Below are 21,211 nucleotides of genomic sequence, written 5' to 3' on the forward strand. Positions count from 1 at the left end.
TGCCTTGCTCCAGGGGTATCCTCCTCCTAACCTGGCACTGGGTGTTTTGCAGCTCCACAGCGCTGGACAGGGCATGGGTTGGTTTCAGAGTCAGAAATGGCTTTGGAAATGCAAGTGAGAGCACAGCACAAACTCCAGAGGCGTTCTCTATCTCTGAGGGATCAAACCCAGAGCAAGCAGCTGCTTTGCACAACACACTGGGAGTGAGCCATCCCTCAATAGTTCTGCTGCACTGGCAGCTCCAACTGGTGGCCACCTCCAGCTGGTCTGGAAGAGGTGGTGTGGCTGGGGTGCTTTTGGTTTGGGAAGGACATGACAACAAAGTGACCCCCCTCGTGCTGCAAGAGTGAATTTCCTTCTTCAACCTGGGCTTTGCATCCCGCTCACATTCAGCTCAGGGCTGGTGAACCCCAGGTGGGGAATGTAGCAGTTTCCCATAAAGACCCACGAGATGAGGTGTTGATGTCCTGAGAGTTCCTTATGCCCAGCAGCAGCTGAGGCAGGGATTGAGCTGTCTGACACCTAATTAGAGGGAAAATTGCAGCTCTGCCAGGCTGTGCCAGGCTGGGGGCTGGTGAGGAAGCCCCATCTGCAGCCTCAGACCTTTGCTCCTGCTCTCCCCCTGCCCCAACAGAAACAGGGATCTCAGAGAGTAAGGAGATCAATCTCCCCTGGGCTGGGGAGTGGGTGTGTGCCAGGATGCCCCACCAATGTCAGGAACACAAGCTCTGCTGTCCCTGTCCTCCCACTCTGCAGAGCTGTGGCGCTGGAAGGAGTTGCTGGTGCTGACAAAACGCGTATCAAGGAAGTTATTTTGAGTCAGGCAGGATTGGGAGCTGTGCTGGGAGTGGGAATGCAAACAAACAGCCAGAACAGCAAATTGGTATTTTTTAATGAACCTGAAAAGGCTTTTTTTCTTTCCCCTCTCTCTCGCTTTCTTCTACTGCATAAATGAAATCCGCGTCCCCGCTCCGTGCTCTGCCAAGGTTCCCATTTTTCTGGCTGTTTCCAGGATGTGGGATGTGGGGTTGGATTGCTTGGCAAATCAGCGAGTTGCTGTGTCTCTGCCCCTCTGGTTATTGCTGCAGTTGGGGTGGACTTGGGCCAGGAGGACTGGCCAGGTTACAGTGCTCGGGCAGAAGGGCAACAGCACCCATTGCCCCTTCGTCTCCAAACTGGGCTTCCTTTTCTCCCCACTCCCCGCCCAAATGACCTCCTGGGTCTGATTCCCACTGACCACAACCTCCTTTGCTCTTCCAGGCGAATAAGCTGAGAACCAAAACGCTGCGCAACACTTTGAACCCCACCTGGAACGAGACACTCACCTACTACGGCATCACCGACGAGGACATGATCCGCAAGACCCTGCGGTAGGGCCCGGGGGGTGAGGGGGTGCTGAGCCCAGTGCTGGGGGGACACAGCCCTGCCCCACAGGGGAGTCCTGGTGCTGCTCACAGCAGAGCAGGGCAGAGTTCTCACCCACCAAAGCCAAAGCCTGTGCGTGTGCTCTGCACAATCCATCACCCCCTCGGTGACCGACGCGTGATTTACAGGCAGCTTGGGCTGGAACAACCAGTGAGGGACATGTTCCTGCTTTGTCATTAACTTCATAACTCACTGGCTGGCTCCTGCCTGCAGAGGAGGTGGTGGTGTTTGGGTTTAACCTCTTTGTACTCAGCTCTCACGGGCACATGTTAAGGCTTTGTGGTCTTGTCTTGCTGAGAAAATCTCCCCAGGGAAGTTCTAGGGCCCTTTCGAGGCTGAGCTTTTTGGAAGAAAGCTGGAGGCATCTGTGAATTATTGTCAAACTAAACAAAGAGTGTTTGTATTTATTCTATGATTTACATTCAGTTGGTTTGGTTCAGTCTCTGTGCATTCAGCATCTCCCAGGGGCTGGGAGAGGTTGTGTGGGGCTGGAGGTGGGCAGGGATTGAGTGGTGGGATGGGGTGAGGTTGGAAGTGATGCTCTGCAGGGAGCAGACGCCTGTGAATGCAAAGATTTTTATGTCTTGGCCTCTGTCCCACCTGGGTGAGGGCAGGGAGTGACCCAGACCCTGAGGACAGATCCTGCTCAGGGGGGGTGCTGGGCATCCTCAGCTGCTCCATCACTGCACTGATCTGGGACTGCGCTGCAGGATTTGCTGTAAGATCTGCTGTCAAACAAAGGAGGATTTTGCCTCCTGCTCCAAGGACTCAGGGCTTTGCCAGCTCCGTGGCTGGAATCCCACCCTCCTCATTTGCAGGTGCCCTGGGACTTTGTGATTTTCCCCATGACAGGAGCACAAAGCTGCCTTATTAAAGGTCCTGCTCAGAGGTGAACCAGAGCAGAGCCCACCTGTTGTCTGCGATGTGCATAGAGATGGGAAATTCAGTGCCATGGATTATTATTTCACTTGGAAAACATTAGTCATGCTGGAAGTGCTGCAGGCTGATGGGGCTGGAAAGCCTCTGGTTTGTTATTATTATTGGGTATTTTTTCACTCCAGGCTTTGAAGTTTTCAGCCTCCTCAAGCGTGGAAATCAGTTTGTAGGGAGATGCTCAGCTGAGTTGTTTGCTGGAAGGCAACAGGGAGCAGGAGGACTCGACCCCCACCTTTTCAGGGCCCTGGGAGCTGCTTCTCCCTGGGAAAGGGCTGTGATCCTGGAGGCAGCAGGGAGGTGTGAGGTGTCCAGTGGCTGGGGGGATGTGCAGAAACATGTGCAGAGCTGGATTTGCCCTCCTCCTCATAGAAATCCAGTGTTAGCACATCCCATTCCTGCCTGCCAGCCTGGGTGCTGTGGAGCTTCACAGGGGGATTCCTGACTAGGTTGATTAATGGCAAATTAACCCAAGGCAGCTCCAAAGGCTCCTTTCCAGGGAGCTGAGGGAAACCTATGGCCCAAAGAATTCTTCTGCTAAAACAAAACTTCTGAGCACCATGGCCTCATCTCTTATCTTGTGTGGGGAACCCAGAGCCTAAAATTCAAGAGCTCTTCATTTTTCTTAAGAGCAATTCCCCAGACCCCTTTTCTCTTTTATCCATCTTCGCAGTCGAAGATATTGGCAGAGGAGATTTTATTTATCCTGAGTCAGTTTTAGATGAGATGAGACTTCTTGCACACCAGACACAAGGTAAAAAAACACCCAGTCTTTTATTTTAGTATCTTGCTTGGATTTGCTTCTCTTCAACACCTGGATGGTTCTTTGAGTAGAAGGATGCTGAGAACTTGAACCTCCTCACTTAGATATCAGCTGAATTACAGAATCTCAGAATGGTTTGCACTGGAAGGGACTTTAAAGCTCATCTCATTCCACCTTCCACTATCCCAGGTTGCTCCAAGCCCCATCCAACCTGGCTTTGGACACTTCCAGGGATGGGGCAGCCACAGCTTGTCTGGGCAACCTGTGCCAGGGCCTCACCACCCTCACAGGGAAGAATTTCTTCCTAATATCCAATCTAAACTGACAATCTTTGAGTATTTTGTTGTGGCTTGAGCTGTTTCTCTTCTCCATGACACCAGTGGCAATGGCCCCTCACTCTCCCAGTGCCACTTCCCACAGGAAGCATCTCCCGTTGTCCTATCTTCGGTGCTTTGCTTCGCCCATCCATCATCTCATCAAAATATCTCCTTCTCCATCAGGAAAAACCAACTTCAAAGCAGAGAAGACGCTGTTTTTCCCTGTGCTAATCAGTCGAGGCTCCTGCCAGGCAGCTGGTGGTACTTGAAAGAGCATGAGTGATGCTCCCCTCGGTCTGGGCGGTGACCGTTCCCCGGGAGCCTCCCTGGTGCTGAGATCCAGGGAGGGGCAGGGAACTCGATTGCAAAGTCTCTTTAATGTGAAAATAACGGCGGAGATCAAAGCTGCCGCCAGTCTTCGCCTCCCCGCTGCCTGGAGAGCTGGAAAAGCACCCAGAAATCTTTCCTGCCCACCCGGGCTCCTGGAAGGGACGTGTCCAGCATGGATTGGTGGGGTGGTGCTGGAGTGGGGCACTCTGCCAGAGCCTGCAGCTCTCTTCAAGGGGACGAGTGGCATTTGTTGGAGCAGCCGGAGTAGGGACATCCTGGAGAGCTGGGTGATGGATCCCCTCTTTCCTGAGCCCCCCAGCTGTACCCATTGTCCAAACTGGTCAAGTGGCTTTGCAGTGACAGACCCCAGGAGCCACCAGGGTTCACCTCCCCAAGCAGGGCCACCCCCCGGGCGAAGGAGAGGTGAAGGCAGCCCAGCTGATTGCGCTGGCAAGCAGGATTTTGTTAATGAATCAACCCCCTCAAATAACACCAGATACTTTGGATTTCGTGAAGCACAGCAGGTGGGAGGATCTCAAAAGGTCTCATCCATTCATTGAATTAAATATCCCTGAGTCTAGCCCAAGGCTTAACAGGGATGAAACCACCCACCAGCCTGGGAGAAAGCAAGTTCACAGCCGTGTGGAAGGTGCTGGACTCCGAGTGCACAGATGGATGGGCTGGGGGCAGGTTCCCTGGCAGCACTGAGAGGGAAAATCTCACCCCACAGTCCCCACTCTCATCTGGGCTCCAAACATGACTGTGTGGCAGCAGTTTGGAAGCTCTGTCCAGTGGTGGGAAGCCAAGGTGCGTGTCAAGGGGAGGCAGAGAAATGCTGCAGGGGAAATTGGAATAGGCAGAATACAATCACTTACATTTAAATAATACATGTAATATGCAATAAATAAATTGTATTCATAATAAATATCAGAGCTGGCCAGATATTGGATACAATTATTCATATCCAGATGTATTGGCGAAATGATGCATTATTCATATGATACTCAGCTAGCCCACAAATGCCAGGAATTCTTTGTTTAATCATGTGTTTGACAAACATCATGACTCATTAAATATATTATTCAGAAAATAGTATTTGATCAGGACTAATAGGCGTAGTGAAGACGCTTGGAGGTTTGGGGTCCTGAATTGCTTTACTGTGGAAGTGCTGAATGGGGTTTGCTCAGAACTGCAGGTGCCCTTGTAATTGTATCTCACTTCTCTGTGGTTTCTGTGCTCACACTTTGAGGTTTTTTGTGATGGAGCCCAGAACCGAATCCTCCTTCTGTTTTTCGGACAGCTGGACAGTTCCCAGATGCAGACTTTTGCTTTTTTCCCTCCTTGCCTGGTGTTGCCTGTCCTTAAGCCAAGCCGGCATCACCTGCACGTTCGCTCCTCACTGAGAGCCAAGTTGCTATAGGGACCAAAAGGGATCTTGGGCATGGAGGATGCATCCTCAGGCTCTGCTGCCTATTGTGTGTGTGTGTGTGTTGTGGAAAAGGGTCTTTGTTGACCCCCATTTCCCCTTTCCACGCTGGGGAAGGAGGCCGGAGGAACGTGTGTGAGAGCAGAAGCCGTGAGTCAGCGGAGCAGGGCTGCTGGAGCTGCGTGGTGAGTCAGGGCTGTAACCCAGGAGCCCGGGCTGAGTAGGAGGCAGAATAAGTTTAATGAGCAGTGGTTGTTCATTTGCTGCTTAGTTTTCTTCCAAAGTGGTTTTCACAGCCCTTAACTTAAAGATCAGGACCCCACAGTGAAGATATCAGACCAAAGGCTGAGCTGGAGGGATTGGGATTCACAGGGAGAGACGAGGGATGGGTGGTGCTCGAGTTACAAGCTCTGGATGGCAGGTGAACGAGGCTGCTGGAGGCGTCTCGTGCTGTTTGTCAGGGAGCTGATTTTCTAACCCAAGGCATAAAAATTCCATCACATCGATTTCTCGTAATAAAATTCAAGCTGGTGTAATTGCATTATGCCATTTTCCAAAGGGAGGGCTGGGGCTGGAGCTGCCTGCTCATCTGACTCACTGCTCCTGCCTTCACCGATGGGCCGGGGCACTGCCAGCCTGCCCGAGCTAAAAATACCATCCCAGTGGGGATAAACCGCAGCCAGGCAGAGGGGTTGGGGTTGGGGACTGAGCCTGTGGCACTGGGAGGGCTGGCATGAACCCCTCTGGGCATCACACACAGATGGGCACAAAAGGTACGGACCCACCTGAGAGGTGGCTGGAGATACCAGAGGGAAAACAGGGCTAGGAGAAAGCTGGTGGTGTCTCCGGCTCCATCGTCCTGCTCGGGGCAGCAGCGCTTCCCAGGTCTTGCAGATGTGCCAAAAACTACTTCCCAAGGGACACGGCTCTGCATAAACACAGGGGCTTCCCGTGTCCCTGTGGGCAGTGAAATGAGACTTGGTGGAGCTCTGGGGCCTCTCCCAGTGTGACACTGGAGATGCCCTCCCTGCCACCACCACAGAAGTTTTCCATGCGTTTCCTTCTTGGTTTTCTGCCCATCCTGGACGTGCCTGGGGCTTCACAGCAAGCAGGATCTTGTTGTGCTTCTGGGGTGTACCTAGACATTGTCAGGACAAGATCTTGTTACTCACATTTTTAGGAGGGCAAACCATCCCAAATCCTGTCTCCCTGAGTGCCCGGGAGCCAGCACCGCTCCACGATTGCCAGGTGTACAAACATTCCCAAGGCTGTCAGCTCCCTGTGAGGCCATGTCCCCTCCTGTCCCGCCCTGTTCCCTCCTGTCCCCTTCTCTCCAGCCCAGCCTTGGCATCCCTGCCCTCCCTTTCCCTCCCCAGCTTTGCCCAGATGGACACACGCCTGACAAGTGTTGTCTCCAAAGCTGCTGCTGCTTCTTTTTCAGTTTTGTTCTTTAAAAGAAAAGCAAAAGGAGGGAAGGAAATAGGGAATATTGTGCCTGCATTTGAGATCCTCTTTGAGGGTTTTACTGTTGCAGTGGGGTGTTTTTTTCGTGGGTATCTATAGTAACGCTGCATCCAGCTACAGTTTTCTGGAGAGCAGCATTCCATGTCTTCCTGCTTCCATTGTTTTTTTTTCCAAATCCCTTTCCTCTGCTGCTCCCTGATCTTTGTGCCATGCCACTGAGCCATCCCATGGCTTCCTTGCATCCTTTTTATTCACTTGTGAGCATGAGGGTGGTCAGACTACCTGTAGATAAGCCACTAAACTATCCACAGATAAACCACCCATGGACAAACCATCCATGCATAAACTCTCCACAGATGAACCATCTATAGACAACCCATCCATGGGTAAGCCACCCAGGCACTGAGCAGACTAGAGGTGTGGGGTGCAATTAGTTACTCTCAGGTGGGATCACAGCACACTATTTATCTTTAATTACTTTTTCCCCCTTCCCGTGCCGTCCCTGGAGGCAGAGGTGCCACCCGTGGGAAATGGACACCAACAGGAGTGGGTGAAAGAGAAGAAAGGCAGGTAGCGAAAGGATGGGAAGACACTGTAGGAATATTTTTTAAAGAAGGAGAAAGCAGAGAATGTAAGGGAAGGGAAATGTCTTTTCTTTATGGGCAGGGAGCCCAGCCGCTCCCTGCGTGGCTCCAATGAGGATGCGGGATGCTGGATGCTCCCTCTGGAGGGGGATGGGATGGCATTCCCTGTCACCGTGTCCAGACAGCACTGCTGGGGAACAGCTGGTCCCTCAAGGCAGCCACCACCCTCCTGGCCCCTCTCTGGGATTTCAGGAGCAGCGAGCAGAGCCTCCCTGCAAGCACTTACTTTGCTCTTCCGTCGGCTGGGAAGCAGCAGAGGAATGACTCATTAGCTGCCAGCTCAGGGAAAGGCATTTATAGCTTTCTCACAGAAAACAGCCTTGGCTCAGCTCCACTGTCACTGCCCTCAGCTGCCATCAGAGGGATGCATCCCAGGACCCCAGCGGGGCTGGGAGAGCTGCTCCTGGCTCAGGTGTGGTGCTTTCCACGTGCTGGGGCTGTAAATCCTTCATGTGCTCGTCTGCATGGTGGGAGAGGAGGTGGCAGATCCACCCTGTACCCCAAACTGGCAGCCAGGGTCACCCTGAGAGCTGCCACACTCTGAGCAGTGCCTGAGCCCCTCGGGTGGGAGGGAAGGAGCTCTGTGGGAGCAACACCTCTCCCGGCTGCACAGTCTGAGGGTGGTTTGAGGAAGAGTCTCCATGGCCAGGCAAAATGCAGCTGGGCTGGTGGCAGCTCAGTAGTTTTACTTTAGTCACCGATGACTTTGATGTTTTAGTGGAAGAGCCACTAGGATGTTTGAGGTTGCTTTTCCAGCAGTGCCTGGGCTGGGACCTGCGTTAGACACCGACTCACACCAGGAGCTGCCCTGGCCAGGCTGTGGCAGCACTTGAATGCCCTCCAGCTGCCTGAGGAGGAGGTGCCCAGTCAATGGGCTGGGGAACAGTGACCTGAGTTGTCTCCTCTCTGAGGGGACCTGCAGTACAGTGGGGCAGCCCCTTCCCTCGTGCCATCACCTCCCCTCTCCCCAGCGTCCCCGCTCACCCCATGCCCGTTGCAGGATCTCGGTCTGTGACGAGGACAAGTTCCGCCACAACGAGTTCATTGGGGAGACGCGGATCCCGCTGAAGAAACTGAAGCCCAACCAGACCAAAAACTTCAACATCTGCCTGGAGAAGCAGCTGCCGGTGAGTGGGGGGTTCAAAGCCACGTCCCCACCGTGGGACCGTGCGTGTAGCAGCTTGCATGTGGGACTGTGGGAGCACCCCTCACACTGGGGAGGTGGGTGTCTGGCCGCGGAACAGCTCCCGGACTGGGTGCATTCCCTCCTGCAGATAGATAAAACAGAGGACAAGTCGCTGGAGGAGCGTGGCCGGATCCTCATCTCCCTCAAGTACAGCTCTCAGAAGCAGGCGCTCCTGGTGGGCATCATCCGCTGTGCCCACCTGGCTGCCATGGACGCCAACGGCTACTCCGACCCCTACGTCAAAACGTGAGTCCTGCCCCGCGCCAGGTGAGGCACGGCCACGAGCTGTGCTGTCCCCTCCCGCCTCTCCCTGGAGTGGAAATTAATAGATCTCATTAGGAGATGCAAATGAGGGCGCCACGGCAGCAGCTGGTGTTTGCCCGGAGCGTTGTTGTTCCCTGGCAGTCGTTTTGCAGAGCTCCCAGGTAAGGTGGGTGCGGGAGCTGCCTGGTGGTGCGTGGCTGTGCCTGCCCTGTGCCGGGGCATCCTGCTGTCCCTGCTGTGGTGCTCACTGCCAGGCTCAGCTCTGCCCTGGGAGACGGTCTGCGGCAGGGATGTGGCCCTGGGGACAGAGTTAGTGGCCCAAAGCAGACAGGTACAGTCGGGTTTTGCTGATGGGTTAGGGCACAGGCATCCCCCTCTTCTAGCCCCAGGGGATAGGCAGGTAATCACCCACTTCCCCAGGTCCCAAGGGAGAGGAGATTCCCAGCCCAGCTCTCTAGAGCCCAGCTCCCAGCCACCACCCTGCACTTGGGAAAAGCTCTAATTACAACGTGTGTGTAATTAGGTCAGACAGCACTTTAATGGCAACCCACGGCCCCGGTGGCTCCAGGGCCCTGTTAACAGAGCTGAGGGCACGTTCACAGGTCCCACTGACACTTCCCGATGTAAATGACTGGGAACACCTTCCTTTTGAAAAACATCAGCGATATGAAGTGCATATGACTGTAATGGGCTGCTGACTCAGCCTCACCCAAGTGATTCAGGGAAGTTGGTGTCACCCAGGGGCTTTCCAGAGATGCTGAGGGAGGTGATGGTTTGCTGATGCAGAGCCAGGCTGGTGTGAGGCCCTGGATTGCTGCAGCTCCTGTTTTTTTTGGGGGGAATGGTATTTTTCACATTCACTCTCTGCAAAGAAAGGGTGGCCATGGAATGGAAGGACCAGTAGCCCTCCCTGTGCCCATCCCACATCCCTGTTCCCACAGCACTCACGCAAACTTGGGCACTTCCAGGGACAGTATTTAAGGCAGAACTACTGGGATAAACCACGCCTGGGAGACCAGTAATGGAATTTATCAGCAGGACACTTTGACCTTCCTACATAATTGTTCTCTAGGGGTGGAGGTGTTTGTATAAAAATCCCCTCTTGCTTTTTTAAATGCCCAAGAGCAACACAATTCCCATTGTTGAACCCAACTTGTTTTAGGTGCCATCCACAGGAGACTGTATCAGCAGGGCTGGAGTCAGAGCAGATAGAGAAGTGATGCTTCTCAGTACAAGCCCTAATTTTTTAATTATGAGCAAGATCTGGAAAGTGTAACAAGGAAGCAGAACTGATATTTAAAGGCACAGCACCAGCACAAAACGACAATGGATTGACTCTGCTCTGGCCCAGATTTCAGGTGCTCTTTCTGATGACACTTTAATCTTGTTTGCTCTCCAGCCCTGCTGCTGTGCTGCAGAATATCCACAGGGAACAGTGGTGCCTAAAGCTGCAGTTGCCACATTCATTCCTGCTCCCTTTTCCACGCTGCATGTGCTTCCTGTCTCCTGGAGAGACTCTGGATGAGCAGACTGGTAGCAGAGTCCCAAGTCTGGACTGGGACTGGGCTGGGAGTGATTGGTTTTGGGAGCTGGGAGCATGTGTGCAGTGCCAGTGTCCCCTAGGGACTGGAGATGGGATAATCAGTGCTCTCTGCAGCCAGCAACTTGCTTGTGCTAAGGTCAGGAAATGCTGCCTCCTCCCAGCATTCCCAACATTTTAGCAGGGGAAGACAGGGGAAGGAGAGCCACGGGTTCATGGGCCTCAGTTGCCCACCTCATCCTGCCTCCACTGGGATTTGGTCCCATCCTGCTCTCCTCAGCACCCACATGTGATGGGGCTGCTTCAATCTCGTTGCAGATACTTGAAACCAGATGAGGACAAGAAATCAAAGCACAAGACGGCGGTGAAGAAGAAAACACTGAACCCTGAGTTCAATGAGGTGGGTTTGGGGTGGTTGCAGTTCTCAACGAGGGGCTTTTCTCGGTGTTCAGACTTAAAAGATAAAAACAACACTTTAGTAACTATGTGGGGGATCGGGGTTGGGTTCCCTGTGGGTGGCAAAGGGCAGCAGCCCAAGGAGAAGGATGGGCAGCCCCAGCTCCTGTTTCATCCTGAGCTGTCTCTGCTCCCCCACAGGAGTTTTGCTATGAGATAAAGCACGGCGACCTGGCAAAAAAGACCTTGGAAGTCACCGTGTGGGACTATGATATCGGCAAGTCAAACGATTTCATAGGTGAGTGGGGCACTCCAGAAGGTCTCTTTTTTATTTATCTTCACTATCTGTGCCTCTGACTTTTTCATCTGCTGCTCTTCTGCACTTCTCCATCCCCACATTCATTCTTGCTGGGTTTTGGTTCTGCTTTTATCCCTCTCCTGCACCTGAGCCTCCTCTCCCACACGGACATCCCCCGTGTAAGGAGCACCCAAGCAGGGAGAAGATGCATCTCCCTCTCCCCTTCTGTTTTCAGATCTTTTCCTCTGAACAAAAAACCAGGTTTAACAGGGAGGTTTCATTTATCTCTATTGGGTATCTGGGCTTGTTGTGATTTTGCTCCTAGTCTCTGTGATTTATCACTAACAAGTGCCCGGTATCTCTGACAGCTGCTGCGACTGCAGTGAGCCCTTGGCACAGGAACAAGCTGCCTGGGACAGGCCCCAGCTCCCAGCCACGAGGGGGGCGGGGAAGATGGGCTACAATTGCCTGTGTGCCACATCAGGTCATGGCACTGGATGCTGTGAGGATGGTGCATGTCCTGGCTCCATCCTGCATCCTCCAGCATCCCCTGGGCATCCCTGGGCATCCCTCGCAGGGCTGACGTTCCCGCCTCACCTCTCCCCGTCTCTGTCTCTCTCCCAAGGTGGAGTGGTGTTAGGAATTAATGCCAAAGGCGAGCGGCTGAAGCACTGGTTCGACTGCCTGAAGAACAAGGACAAGAAGATCGAGCGCTGGCACACGCTAACGAACGAGCTGCCGGGCGCCGTCCTCAGCGACTGAGCTCCACGGGGCCGCTCCCGGGCGGCCACAGCTCCGCCACAGCCTTTGGACTTCTCTCCTTTACGGCTTCGGATACGGGGGATCGCGGCACCGGGGCAGCCGGGAGAGCGGGACACCCCTCGGCACGGCCTGGCTGCGGGGAAACCCCTGCCAAGGGGAGAAGGCGTCGGCGCTTTGCTCCGCCCAGCCCGTCCCAAAACTGCCTCCCTGCACCCTGACACACTCACAGCCCTGCCCACGGGCATGCACGTGCACACACACATATGTGCACACACACACACGTGTGCGCGCACACACACACACACACACGTGGACACCTCACGCCTGCATGCTCTGCAGTCTGGCTCCTCTCCCAATCCTGGCTGTACTGAGTTACCTTCTCGCTGCCTTGCAATTCAAGTGGCAACAATGAATGCGTCCGTCTGCGTCCGTGTGTCCAGCATCGGCAAAAGGCGTCACTTAAAACCTGGAACTGTTTCCTCAAGGCAAAACTGTGCCATATCCCTGGTGGTTTGTCAAGTCTCTGTGGTTTGGGCCTAAACAGTCTTTTACGCATTTAAATCTCCTCTGTTGGAATGATTGTGTCCCTGGTAACCTGGAAAGAGTGTTTGCTTTTCTTCCAGGAGTGTTGTGCTCGTCCTCTCCGATAACTCATGTGAAGTCGGCACAGCTGTGCAGACCACGGTTTTCCTCTTGGGATCGGGCTGCTTCACGTTTGGGAGGCAAAAAAAAAAGGCTCAGTGAAGCCCCTGGCTGTTCCTGCTTCCCAGGATCCGCAGCCACCACTCTCCTGATGAAACCACGCCTTCCCGCCCAGAGCCACGCAGCAGCACAGCTATTTTTCCAGCAAAGCCAGTTTTCAGGCTAAATTTTTTCTCTCATTTCTCCCTTATTCATCCTTTTCCAATTCATGCCATTAAATAAAACCCAGTGAAGATGCAGAGCCTCGGGGCTGAGCTGGAATGTTGTTTGTGGAGATGCTTGGCTCTGGCACAGCTATCAGGTTGGCCCGTTTTCTGCCTCAAACAGCATCCAAACCAAACTTCTGTGTATGGCACAGTAATAATATAATAATATTATGATAATAATAATAATAATAATCCCAGATCTCATCCTCTGTGATCTACCTTGGCCTGTCTCTGCATCCTTATCCCACTGGACATCCAGAAGGATGAGCTAAAACTTTCTATGAAATGCTGCACGTTTCCCAAAATTTTTGAAGCCTTTAAACCATCATTTGTTAGGAAGAGCTTCTCTTTCCCCACAGACCTCAATTACCTTCAGCTTCCGAGCCCTGTGCATGCACATGAGCATGTTGCTGACTTCTTTTTTTTCTTGGAAAACAATGGGATCTCTGGAAATCCATGTTTACTTTTCAAAGTGATGATCATGTTACACCTCGTTTGATATGGGGGGGGGAAGATAAAAGAAACCAAGGTTCATAGGGGTTTTTTTTAATAACTTAATATTTGTAATGCATTCTACAGATATGCATGGATTTTATTTGAATGCTGGCAGCGTGTCAAGTCGGATGTTCCCAGTAATCCTTTCTGGTCCAACACCTTAAAACCTGGCTTGGGTCTGAGCTTCCAGGAAAGCTCCAGGAGCACCAGGTTGGCTGTGCCTCCCTTTTTCTTGCAAAATTCCTTTCACGCCATCATTCCTTCTGGCATATCTTGCTATGAAACTGGTTTATGCCTGAGGTGGAGTAGGACATGTGTGTGGGGGTTCCTTCACTTTGTATCCCAGTCTTTTCTAAGCGGGCACCCCGTCCGTCCGTCCGTCCCAGCTGCATGCAGAGTTGGTGGTTGTCATGCCAGGCCTCGTGAAATGTTTGATACCAATGTTTTGCTACCATGTTAAGGCTGCAGAAACCGTCCTTACCTGCATCCTGAAAGACTTTTGTATTTCAGTATTACCTATCCGTGTACTTTTTGTCGGATTTGTTAATATTTATAACGAGAACCGAAAATAAAAAGGTTAAAAAAAAAAAAAAAGCTGATGCTGGTGGTGCAGCTTTTGAATTTGGGGTCTGGCAAGGATTTGGGGAGCAGGAGATGGTTTTAAACTAGAGCTTTGGGGGCTGCTTGGCCCAATGTAGTATATATACACTACGTGTATAAATGTATATATAAAAATAAATAAATTAATTAATAAATAAATACAGAGAGAGGAAGAAAATACATGTATGGCCCAATGTAGTATATATAGTACATGTATATTTTTATATATTTGTGTATATATATGAATATAGTAGCCTGCAGCCCAGCAATTCCCCCAGAGCACAGGGAATGACATCCCAAGTGCCAGAGCTGGGCAGGGGTCACTCTTACAGGAAAAGACAGCTGGAAAGCACAAGGAAAAAAATATTTACTCAATTAAATGATGCTCTGTTCAGTCATCAGATTTTTGTTTAAGTCAGTCTTTATCCCCTCGGGAATAAAGAGCTGATTATAAACGGGGGGGGGGCAGGGGCACAGACCCTGCAGATTAAAATAAAGCTTAAGGCATTTGAATGCAAAGCTGCTCTGGGGCACGTCAGACCCTCCTGCTCTATAAAGAGGCTTTGCTTTTTGGGGAGGATCACCTGCACCAGGTGGAGCCCCAGAAGACCCATGTACTCCCCCGACAGCTCGCAGGAGCCCCCAAATAACGGGACCCCAGGGCCCTTTGATGGCCCCCAGTGGCCCCACCAGGCCCCACGGGCCGTGTACCTGTCGGTGGCCGTGCTGATGGGCCTCGTCGTGGCCTCTGCCTCGGTGGTGAACGGCTTGGTCATCGTGGTTTCCATCAGGTACAAGAAGCTCCGGTCCCCCCTGAACTACATCCTGGTGAACTTGGCCGTGGCCGACCTGCTGGTGACGCTCTGCGGCAGCTCCGTCAGCCTCTCCAACAACATCAGCGGCTTCTTCGTGTTTGGCAAACGCCTGTGCGAGCTGGAGGGCTTCATGGTCTCCCTCACAGGTAAGGGCACGGGCCTGGAGACCTGCCTTGGTCTCTGGCTGGTGCTTTTGTCTTTAGCAAAATGGCTTTGGGAATGTTTCACCAGCTTTGTCATCTCCTAAAGTCAGCGTTTTCATGTGGTAAAACTCGTGTCCTTCAGCTATTCTTCAGCACAGGGAAGGGTCAGGTAGATGGTTGGCTGTGCCAGGTCACCATATGATCTGTCTTGGTCCTCACAGAGAGGGAAATGTCACTTGGGCACATGAGGAATCTTTGCTTGGTGTGCTTTTTGTGGGTGCTGGTGGCTGTGTCAGCACACCTGTGGGTGAGGGTGCACCACGGACTGCACAAAACCCTTTGTCAAGGGCACTCCTGTGGCAAAACTGTGATTGCAACCACAAGGCATCACAGACACCCACTGCCAACTTCATCTTTAAGGGCCAAATACCCTCACAGCTCTCCCTGCTGTAAGAAAAACATCCAAATACTTGTTAAAACCATATTTACTTGGACAGCTTTAGATCGTCATCTACCACATGCTGGCGTGGGCAGCAGAGCCTGTCCCTAAGACACAACCCCTCCTTCTCCCCCCAGGCATCGTGGGGCTGTGGTCCTTGGCCATCCTGGCCCTCGAGAGGTACGTTGTGGTCTGCAGACCCCTGGGAGACTTTCGGTTCAAGCACCGACACGCCGTGAGTGGCTGTGCCTTCACCTGGAGCTGGTCACTGCTCTGGACAACCCCACCACTCATGGGCTGGAGCAGCTACGTGCCTGAAGGTAGGGGAGGGGTGCATCAGACTCCACTGGGTCATCTTGCATATGCTTTTGAAGCACAGAGTAGCTGGAGAGTGTCTGTGCCGGAATTTAAAGTGTTGGTATCTCCTGCTGCTCAATAATCCTCCCTGGGAGGTTGTTCTTTGGAAGTTGCCCGCTGCAGGACCTGCTCTGGCTGCTGGAGCACTCAGAGCAGCAGCCAGCATGCAGCCAGCCAAAACCTGCTTCTGTAGGGGCTGATCTCCAGGAAAAGTGAGAGGTGCTTGGGTGGCATTGCTAAGCAGGGTCAGCGCTGGCTGTTTTGGTACTGAGCCCCGATCCAAGCCTGTCGTTGGTTTAGCCTTGTTTCCAAACTTTGTTCCAGGTCTGAGAACCTCCTGTGGGCCCAACTGGTACACGGGCGGCAGCAACAACAACAGCTACATCCTGGCCTTGTTTGTCACCTGCTTTGTGATGCCCCTCGGACTGATCCTCTTCTCCTACGCCAACCTGCTGATGACCCTGCGAGCGGTAAGCACGGCGGGCACAGGTGAGCTCACGGCTTTCTGCTCACAAAGCAGGTTTTTGTGACGCTCAGTGGAGCTGACACCTCCTGGCACTGACATCGGGGCACCCAAGGGATGGAAATGCTGCTGCAAGTTGCTAACAAGGCATCTCTCTCCCTTCCAAACCCCCCGCAGGCTGCGGCGCAGCAGCAGGAGTCGGACACGACGCAGCAGGCGGAGCGGGAGGTGACCCGGATGGTGGTGGCGATGGTGATGGCCTTTCTCATCTGCTGGCTGCCCTACAGCACCTTTGCACTGGTGGTGGCCACCCACAAAGACATCACCATCCAGCCAGCTCTGGCATCTCTGCCCTCCTACTTCTCCAAGACAGCCACAGTTTACAATCCAATCATTTATGTCTTCATGAACAAACAGGTGAGAGAGAGAGAGAGGAGTCAGTCAACAAACCACAGCTTCACTGGGGCTTCTGGAGAACAACTAAATGGGCTCATAAAACATGGAGGAACCTTGTATCCTATCTGGGAGCATAGTCACAGACTCGATCCTGGATAAGCAGCGAGGTTTTGGGGAATAAATGGAAAGGGAGGGAGCAGCCTGTGAGCCCAAACAAGAGCTCATTTTCCACTTCCATGATTTTATGGGGTCAGGCAACTTAATGTTAGATCACAAACGGCTCATTGAAGACACAGAACAAACAGAATGAAACTTTTATTGTCAATAAATTGCAAAGAGTGGGGCTGGGAATAGAGATCTCACCCAAAATATAACCAGCGTCCTACCCCTCAGAGGTGACACCAGATTTCTGCCGTCACGTGTAACCCACCCCTCCCCTGCCCAGTTTCAGAGCTGCCTGCTGCAAATGGTGTGCTGTGGTTACCACCCCCGGGGGACTGGGAAAACCTCTCCGGCTGCCCCCCGTCCCCGCCCAGGCATCGCTGCAGAGGGGCTGCAGAATAAGGTGATGCCGTCTCACCCCGTCTGAGCGCTGCCAGATCCTGCCTGCACCAGCGCCAGCTCCAGGCTCTGCCTGTCCCACCCAGACTGGTACAGCACGGGCACAGAGCAGGCTCAGTGCTGGACGTGAGGGGGGGCTCTCAGAGGTTGAAGTCCCCAGCAGTCCACAGGGTTCTCCAAAGAAAGCCATGAGTGTCTTCTCATGGGAGAGGAGCCACCAATCGTGGGATAAACCGCAGACTTTTATTTCACTCTCCTAAGGACACCCCCTCCCTTCCAGCCCCTCACCTCGGGCAATTGTGAGCCTTTCAAGAACAACAACAACAACAAAAAAACCCGAAAATAAAATAAAGAGCAGTATTTTTTCCTCGGTATAAAACACCCCAAGTTGTTGTTTGGCCCAGACGGTCTGGCTGTGATGCCACATCCCAAGGGGTCTGAGGGCAGAGCTGCACATTCCCCACCCTCAGACAGAACAAGTGCTGTTTGCGCTGCCCGAGCCTGCTGTGAAGTTCAAGGTCATGCTGGAAATCTGGCATAAATCCAGCAGGCACGTTTAAGTGCAGACTGTGTTAATAAACATTAATGAACACTAACCAGTTCAGAGGCATCTGTTTTACCGGCTGGTAAGAGGGCTCGACAGAAAACACATCCCCTCCTGGCACGTCTCTTGTGGCAAGTGCCACATACACCATCATAACAGAGACCAAAAAAAAAAACCCAGTTCGAAATCACAAAAGTATTTTTTTTTAATATATTTAAGGCAATAAGGAAAGGTCTTAAATCCACTGATTTCCCAGCGAGGGTGAAAGCAGGGTTGTAACAGGGCCCCGAGGTCAAGGCACAACAGAGGCACCGCTGCCCATTAACAGCAAACAAAAGATGCCAAAGGCTGCAAGAGTGAAATAAAAGCCAAAACACCTCCGTGGGGCTCTGCAGCTTTACACCTGATCTTGAATGTGTTTATCTAGACAATCACACTTCTAGTTTTCGAGGCAGATTCTGTGATTTAGGAGCCCAGGGAAAAAGCTTCTAAAGACAGTTCTGCAGATAGCAAGTCTCTGAATCTCATTTTTACCGAATTACTCTATTTTAAAAAAAAAAAACCTGTCTGCCTTCAGAGTTAATTGTCTTTCAAATTTTTGCTCCTGAACACTTGAATTGCTTTCAAAATGAGATGATCCACAGTCACAGGATTCCAAGGCTCTCCCCTCTGCGGGTCTATAATCGCGCACAGGGATGAGCCCCAAACACGTTCCCTCCTCCTCCCACCCTCTCCCACAGCTTCTGCCGATGCGGCAAAGCCGCGAAGGAGTTAGAGGGAAGCAACGCTCCAAGTTGTTCATCACCTCACTAAATTGCCTCACTAACATGCAGCCCACAGCCCGCCACAGACGGGCAGACCAGCAATTTGCACTGCCACGGATGATGAGGATGAGATGTGGGAGACTGAGGGGTTTTTTTTCCTCCAGCTGAGATTCTCTGCTCCAAATCAAGAACAGAACAAAAAAATCCCCAAACCAGACTGGTATGAAGGAAATAAGCTGGACGGGGCTTGCAGCAACCTGGTCTAGTGGAAGGTGTCCCTGCCCATGGCAGGGGGTTGGGACTAAATGATCTTTATGGTCCCTTTCAACCCAAACCATTCCATGACTCTATGACCTGCCAGTGCAGGGGGACAGGACATTCATCCTCATCCCCACCTCTGTGTCTCAACCTCCCTCTCTCCACTTTGCTTTCCTGCGTGAAGAACAGCTCAGCTCGCATGTGAGCTGCTCAGAGAGGAATTAGAACAGCTCAATATCACTGTTTTAATTTAATTAATTGGCCTTTCATTCTCTGGGAAGCTGAAAAGCAGCATTAGATGGGCCCCTCTGATCTTCTCTGCTGTCTTGCACTGGTCCTTGTTTAATTGTTTCTGTTAATTACAGCTTTTGTGCCCATGCTTTTTGTGATCTGGATGATTTACAGTCATGCTAAACTTAAATCTGGAAAGTACAAGCGGCCGAAAAACTGAAATCTGTGTTGTGTTCTGGCCTCGATAAGGAGAGCAGACAGGCTATGGGGCTACTTGAAAGGCTCCCTACCAACAGAAATAAAAATTCTCCACATTAAGATTAAAAAAAGATAGGGAAATGGTTCACAGCCTGCTCACCATTTGGTCCGACAGATAAAATAGAACAAGAAATCCGAGGAGCTGAGGAGATTTCACATCTCCAAAGTGATACATAATTAAGTGCACGCAAAAACTCACGTGTGCCCCCCTCCACCACCCTGCTGCAGCCCTACGGGCTTTAATTACTTCTTATTTAATTGAGCAAGTCTGAAACACAACAAAACGTTGCCAAAGCGAGAGGGAATGACCCTCAGCTATGAGTCACAAGCCACCAAGGACAGAATCACACAACAAATTTGCAGTTTCACTTCTGCATGCGAGTCGTTTCCCTCTGTTCCTCCAGTGTAACACAAGGCTCTGCTCGGCCCCAGGGCCATGTGGAGCAGGATCTTGTTACAGCAGCTTCTATCAGGAATATAAAGTTCTTCTGCCTGCAGCACACAGAGCTCCCAAACAGAGAAACCAGTTGGTATGAGCCCGGGTTAGAAAATATTCAACATGTGCTTAATATTTTTCTATTTCTATTTCTATTTAAATTTCATATTAGTATTTATATTTTGCAGTTTATATTAAAATTATATTTAAATATTTCTATATTTAGCTTTAAACCTTTGCTTAATACTCTTCTACTTAGATTTTAATTTCAGATTTGTGTTTATATTTCATATTTTACTTACATTAAAATTTATATTTAAATGTTTTATGTATTTATATTTAAACCTTTGCTTAGCATTTTTGATGTGATGCACAAGGGTGAGCCCCATTCCCAGGCACTGGCCCTGCTGTTATCTGGAGGTACAGAATTCCAATCCCAGCCTCCTTGCTGCTGGCACTTCTGGTTCAGCTCTGTCACTACCACAACATGATAAATGGATGAAAGATTTCTATTTTCTCTTGATCTTTTCTGAAGAAAGCTCCCCCACCTCTGCCAGTCTGCAGCACCTTCCCTGGAGCAGCTCCATCAGTACCTGGTTGTGTCATGGTCTGATGATGGGAAACATCACTAATAACAAGTAAAAAACCCAACAAAACAGACTCCAAAAAGAACCTCCAAACCAAAAAAAAAAAAAAAAACCACATGGCAGCACAATAACTTGGAAACTTTTATTAGTGTTGTTAAACCAAATTAACAAACAGTTACTGATGGGGAGCATTTCTTTACAAAAACAGGAGCGAAGAGGCAAACGTGGCACACCCAAAACCAGCTAAAATCCCTGTGTGTGTTAGACAGGGAACAGGACAATCGTCCCTCCTGCATGTGAACAGAATTTATCACATGTGAAGTCATATTTATCAAATATGAAGTTGCTGTGCCCATCAATATCTTAATCCAAAGCTCAATTATGTCCATTTTTTTTATCCATCCCACCAAAAACGTGGTTGAATTAAACAACAGGTATCTTCATGACACTACCCACATTTTCTCATATTCTTGTCTAATGCTGGCAGGGAACATATTGCTGCACTTGCAATCTCTGGAGAACACTGCTTTTTTCCTCATTAGCTTTTTGCACAGCAATTAATCCCCTTAATCAGTCAAATCAGTTCAACACTAGATCACAAAAGCACTAAGTAAAGAGAAAACAAGAAATTACCTTGTTAAATTTAATGAGCAAGGAAAAACACACACTACATGGGCTGTAGTAACAGTGCTCCACACTCCAGCATGGAAAAATTCCAGTGCCTGAGCAGCACCAGCAGCCCACAGGATTCCAATCATTTTGTTTGCAACACCAAAAACTGCATAATGCAACAAAATTATTGTGCTTATGAAAATGGGCACGTGCAGGAGAAAAAAACACCACGTAGCAGGTTCACAAGGATGTGATATTGAGAAAACACTTCAATTCTGCAATATTGGTACTGCTTGTGATATTGATATTGATACTGCAGTGATGGCATAAAACCAGTACAAACAGTATTATAACATAGAACATCAGATTTTCTTCTGTACTTGCTGCTGCAGTTAAAAGAAGTCTGGGCTTTACAAGTGTTTATGTGGCAAAAAAACCCCGCAATTCAGAGGCTGTACAAACAGCAGTAAGCAGATGATAGGTTACAACTTATTCATTATCCATTTTAATCACAGAGAGAGCTCTCATCCAAAACAATTATCCTGTACAGGGAAAAAACAAGAAGAAAAAAAAAAGGTTACACAGTTGGGTTTTTT

The 21,211-nt window shown here is 50.8% G+C and overlaps 3 protein-coding genes across 7 annotated transcripts in view; 2 read left to right on the plus strand and 1 right to left on the minus strand.

The window, feature by feature from the left end:
- The window catches only part of DOC2B (double C2 domain beta), a 32,656-nt gene extending 18,812 nt beyond the window's left edge, over window positions 1-13,844 (plus strand). Inside the window, exons 4-9 of the mRNA XM_027744809.2 lie at window positions 1,261-1,370; window positions 8,303-8,429; window positions 8,577-8,734; window positions 10,611-10,692; window positions 10,890-10,986; window positions 11,612-13,844. Coding sequence (XP_027600610.1) covers window positions 1,261-1,370; window positions 8,303-8,429; window positions 8,577-8,734; window positions 10,611-10,692; window positions 10,890-10,986; window positions 11,612-11,748 — 711 coding nt within the window. The 3' untranslated portion in view covers window positions 11,749-13,844. The remainder of the gene's footprint in view (window positions 1-1,260; window positions 1,371-8,302; window positions 8,430-8,576; window positions 8,735-10,610; window positions 10,693-10,889; window positions 10,987-11,611) is intronic.
- A 457-nt stretch (window positions 13,845-14,301) lies between these two features.
- LOC114000480 (pinopsin) lies at window positions 14,302-17,979 on the plus strand. The gene is made up of 5 exons (XM_027744818.2): window positions 14,302-14,712; window positions 15,286-15,468; window positions 15,830-15,975; window positions 16,146-16,385; window positions 16,810-17,979. Exons 1-5 carry the CDS (start codon window positions 14,364-14,366, stop codon window positions 16,951-16,953), a joined length of 1,062 nt encoding a protein of 353 aa, XP_027600619.1. The 5' UTR covers window positions 14,302-14,363; the 3' UTR covers window positions 16,954-17,979.
- Window positions 17,980-20,130: 2,151 nt separating this feature from the next.
- TEX14 (testis expressed 14, intercellular bridge forming factor) overlaps window positions 20,131-21,211 on the minus strand; it is a 29,511-nt gene continuing 28,430 nt past the window's right edge. For all 5 annotated transcript variants that reach the window (XM_027744695.2, XM_039381071.1, XM_039381070.1 and 2 more), the window contains one exon: window positions 20,131-21,157. In XM_027744695.2, the coding sequence (XP_027600496.2) occupies window positions 21,121-21,157 (37 nt within the window). In that variant the 3' untranslated portion in view covers window positions 20,131-21,120. The remainder of the gene's footprint in view (window positions 21,158-21,211) is intronic.

The sequence above is a fragment of the Pipra filicauda genome, unplaced genomic scaffold (assembly GCF_003945595.2).
Source record: "Pipra filicauda isolate LSUMZ 115617 unplaced genomic scaffold, ASM394559v2 scaffold211_size2331000_pilon, whole genome shotgun sequence".
Taxonomy (NCBI): Eukaryota; Metazoa; Chordata; class Aves; order Passeriformes; family Pipridae; genus Pipra; species Pipra filicauda.

Excerpts from the sequence above, each read along its gene's own strand:
- LOC114000480 (XM_027744818.2), top strand. The coding sequence starts at position 14,364 with ATGTACTCCCCCGACAGCTCGCAGGAGCCCCCAAATAACGGGACCCCA. Across the intron at positions 15,469-15,829 it reads GAGCAGCTACGTGCCTGAAG|GTCTGAGAACCTCCTGTGGG; the intron begins GTAGGGGAGGGG and ends ACTTTGTTCCAG. Across the intron at positions 15,976-16,145 it reads TGCTGATGACCCTGCGAGCG|GCTGCGGCGCAGCAGCAGGA; the intron begins GTAAGCACGGCG and ends AACCCCCCGCAG.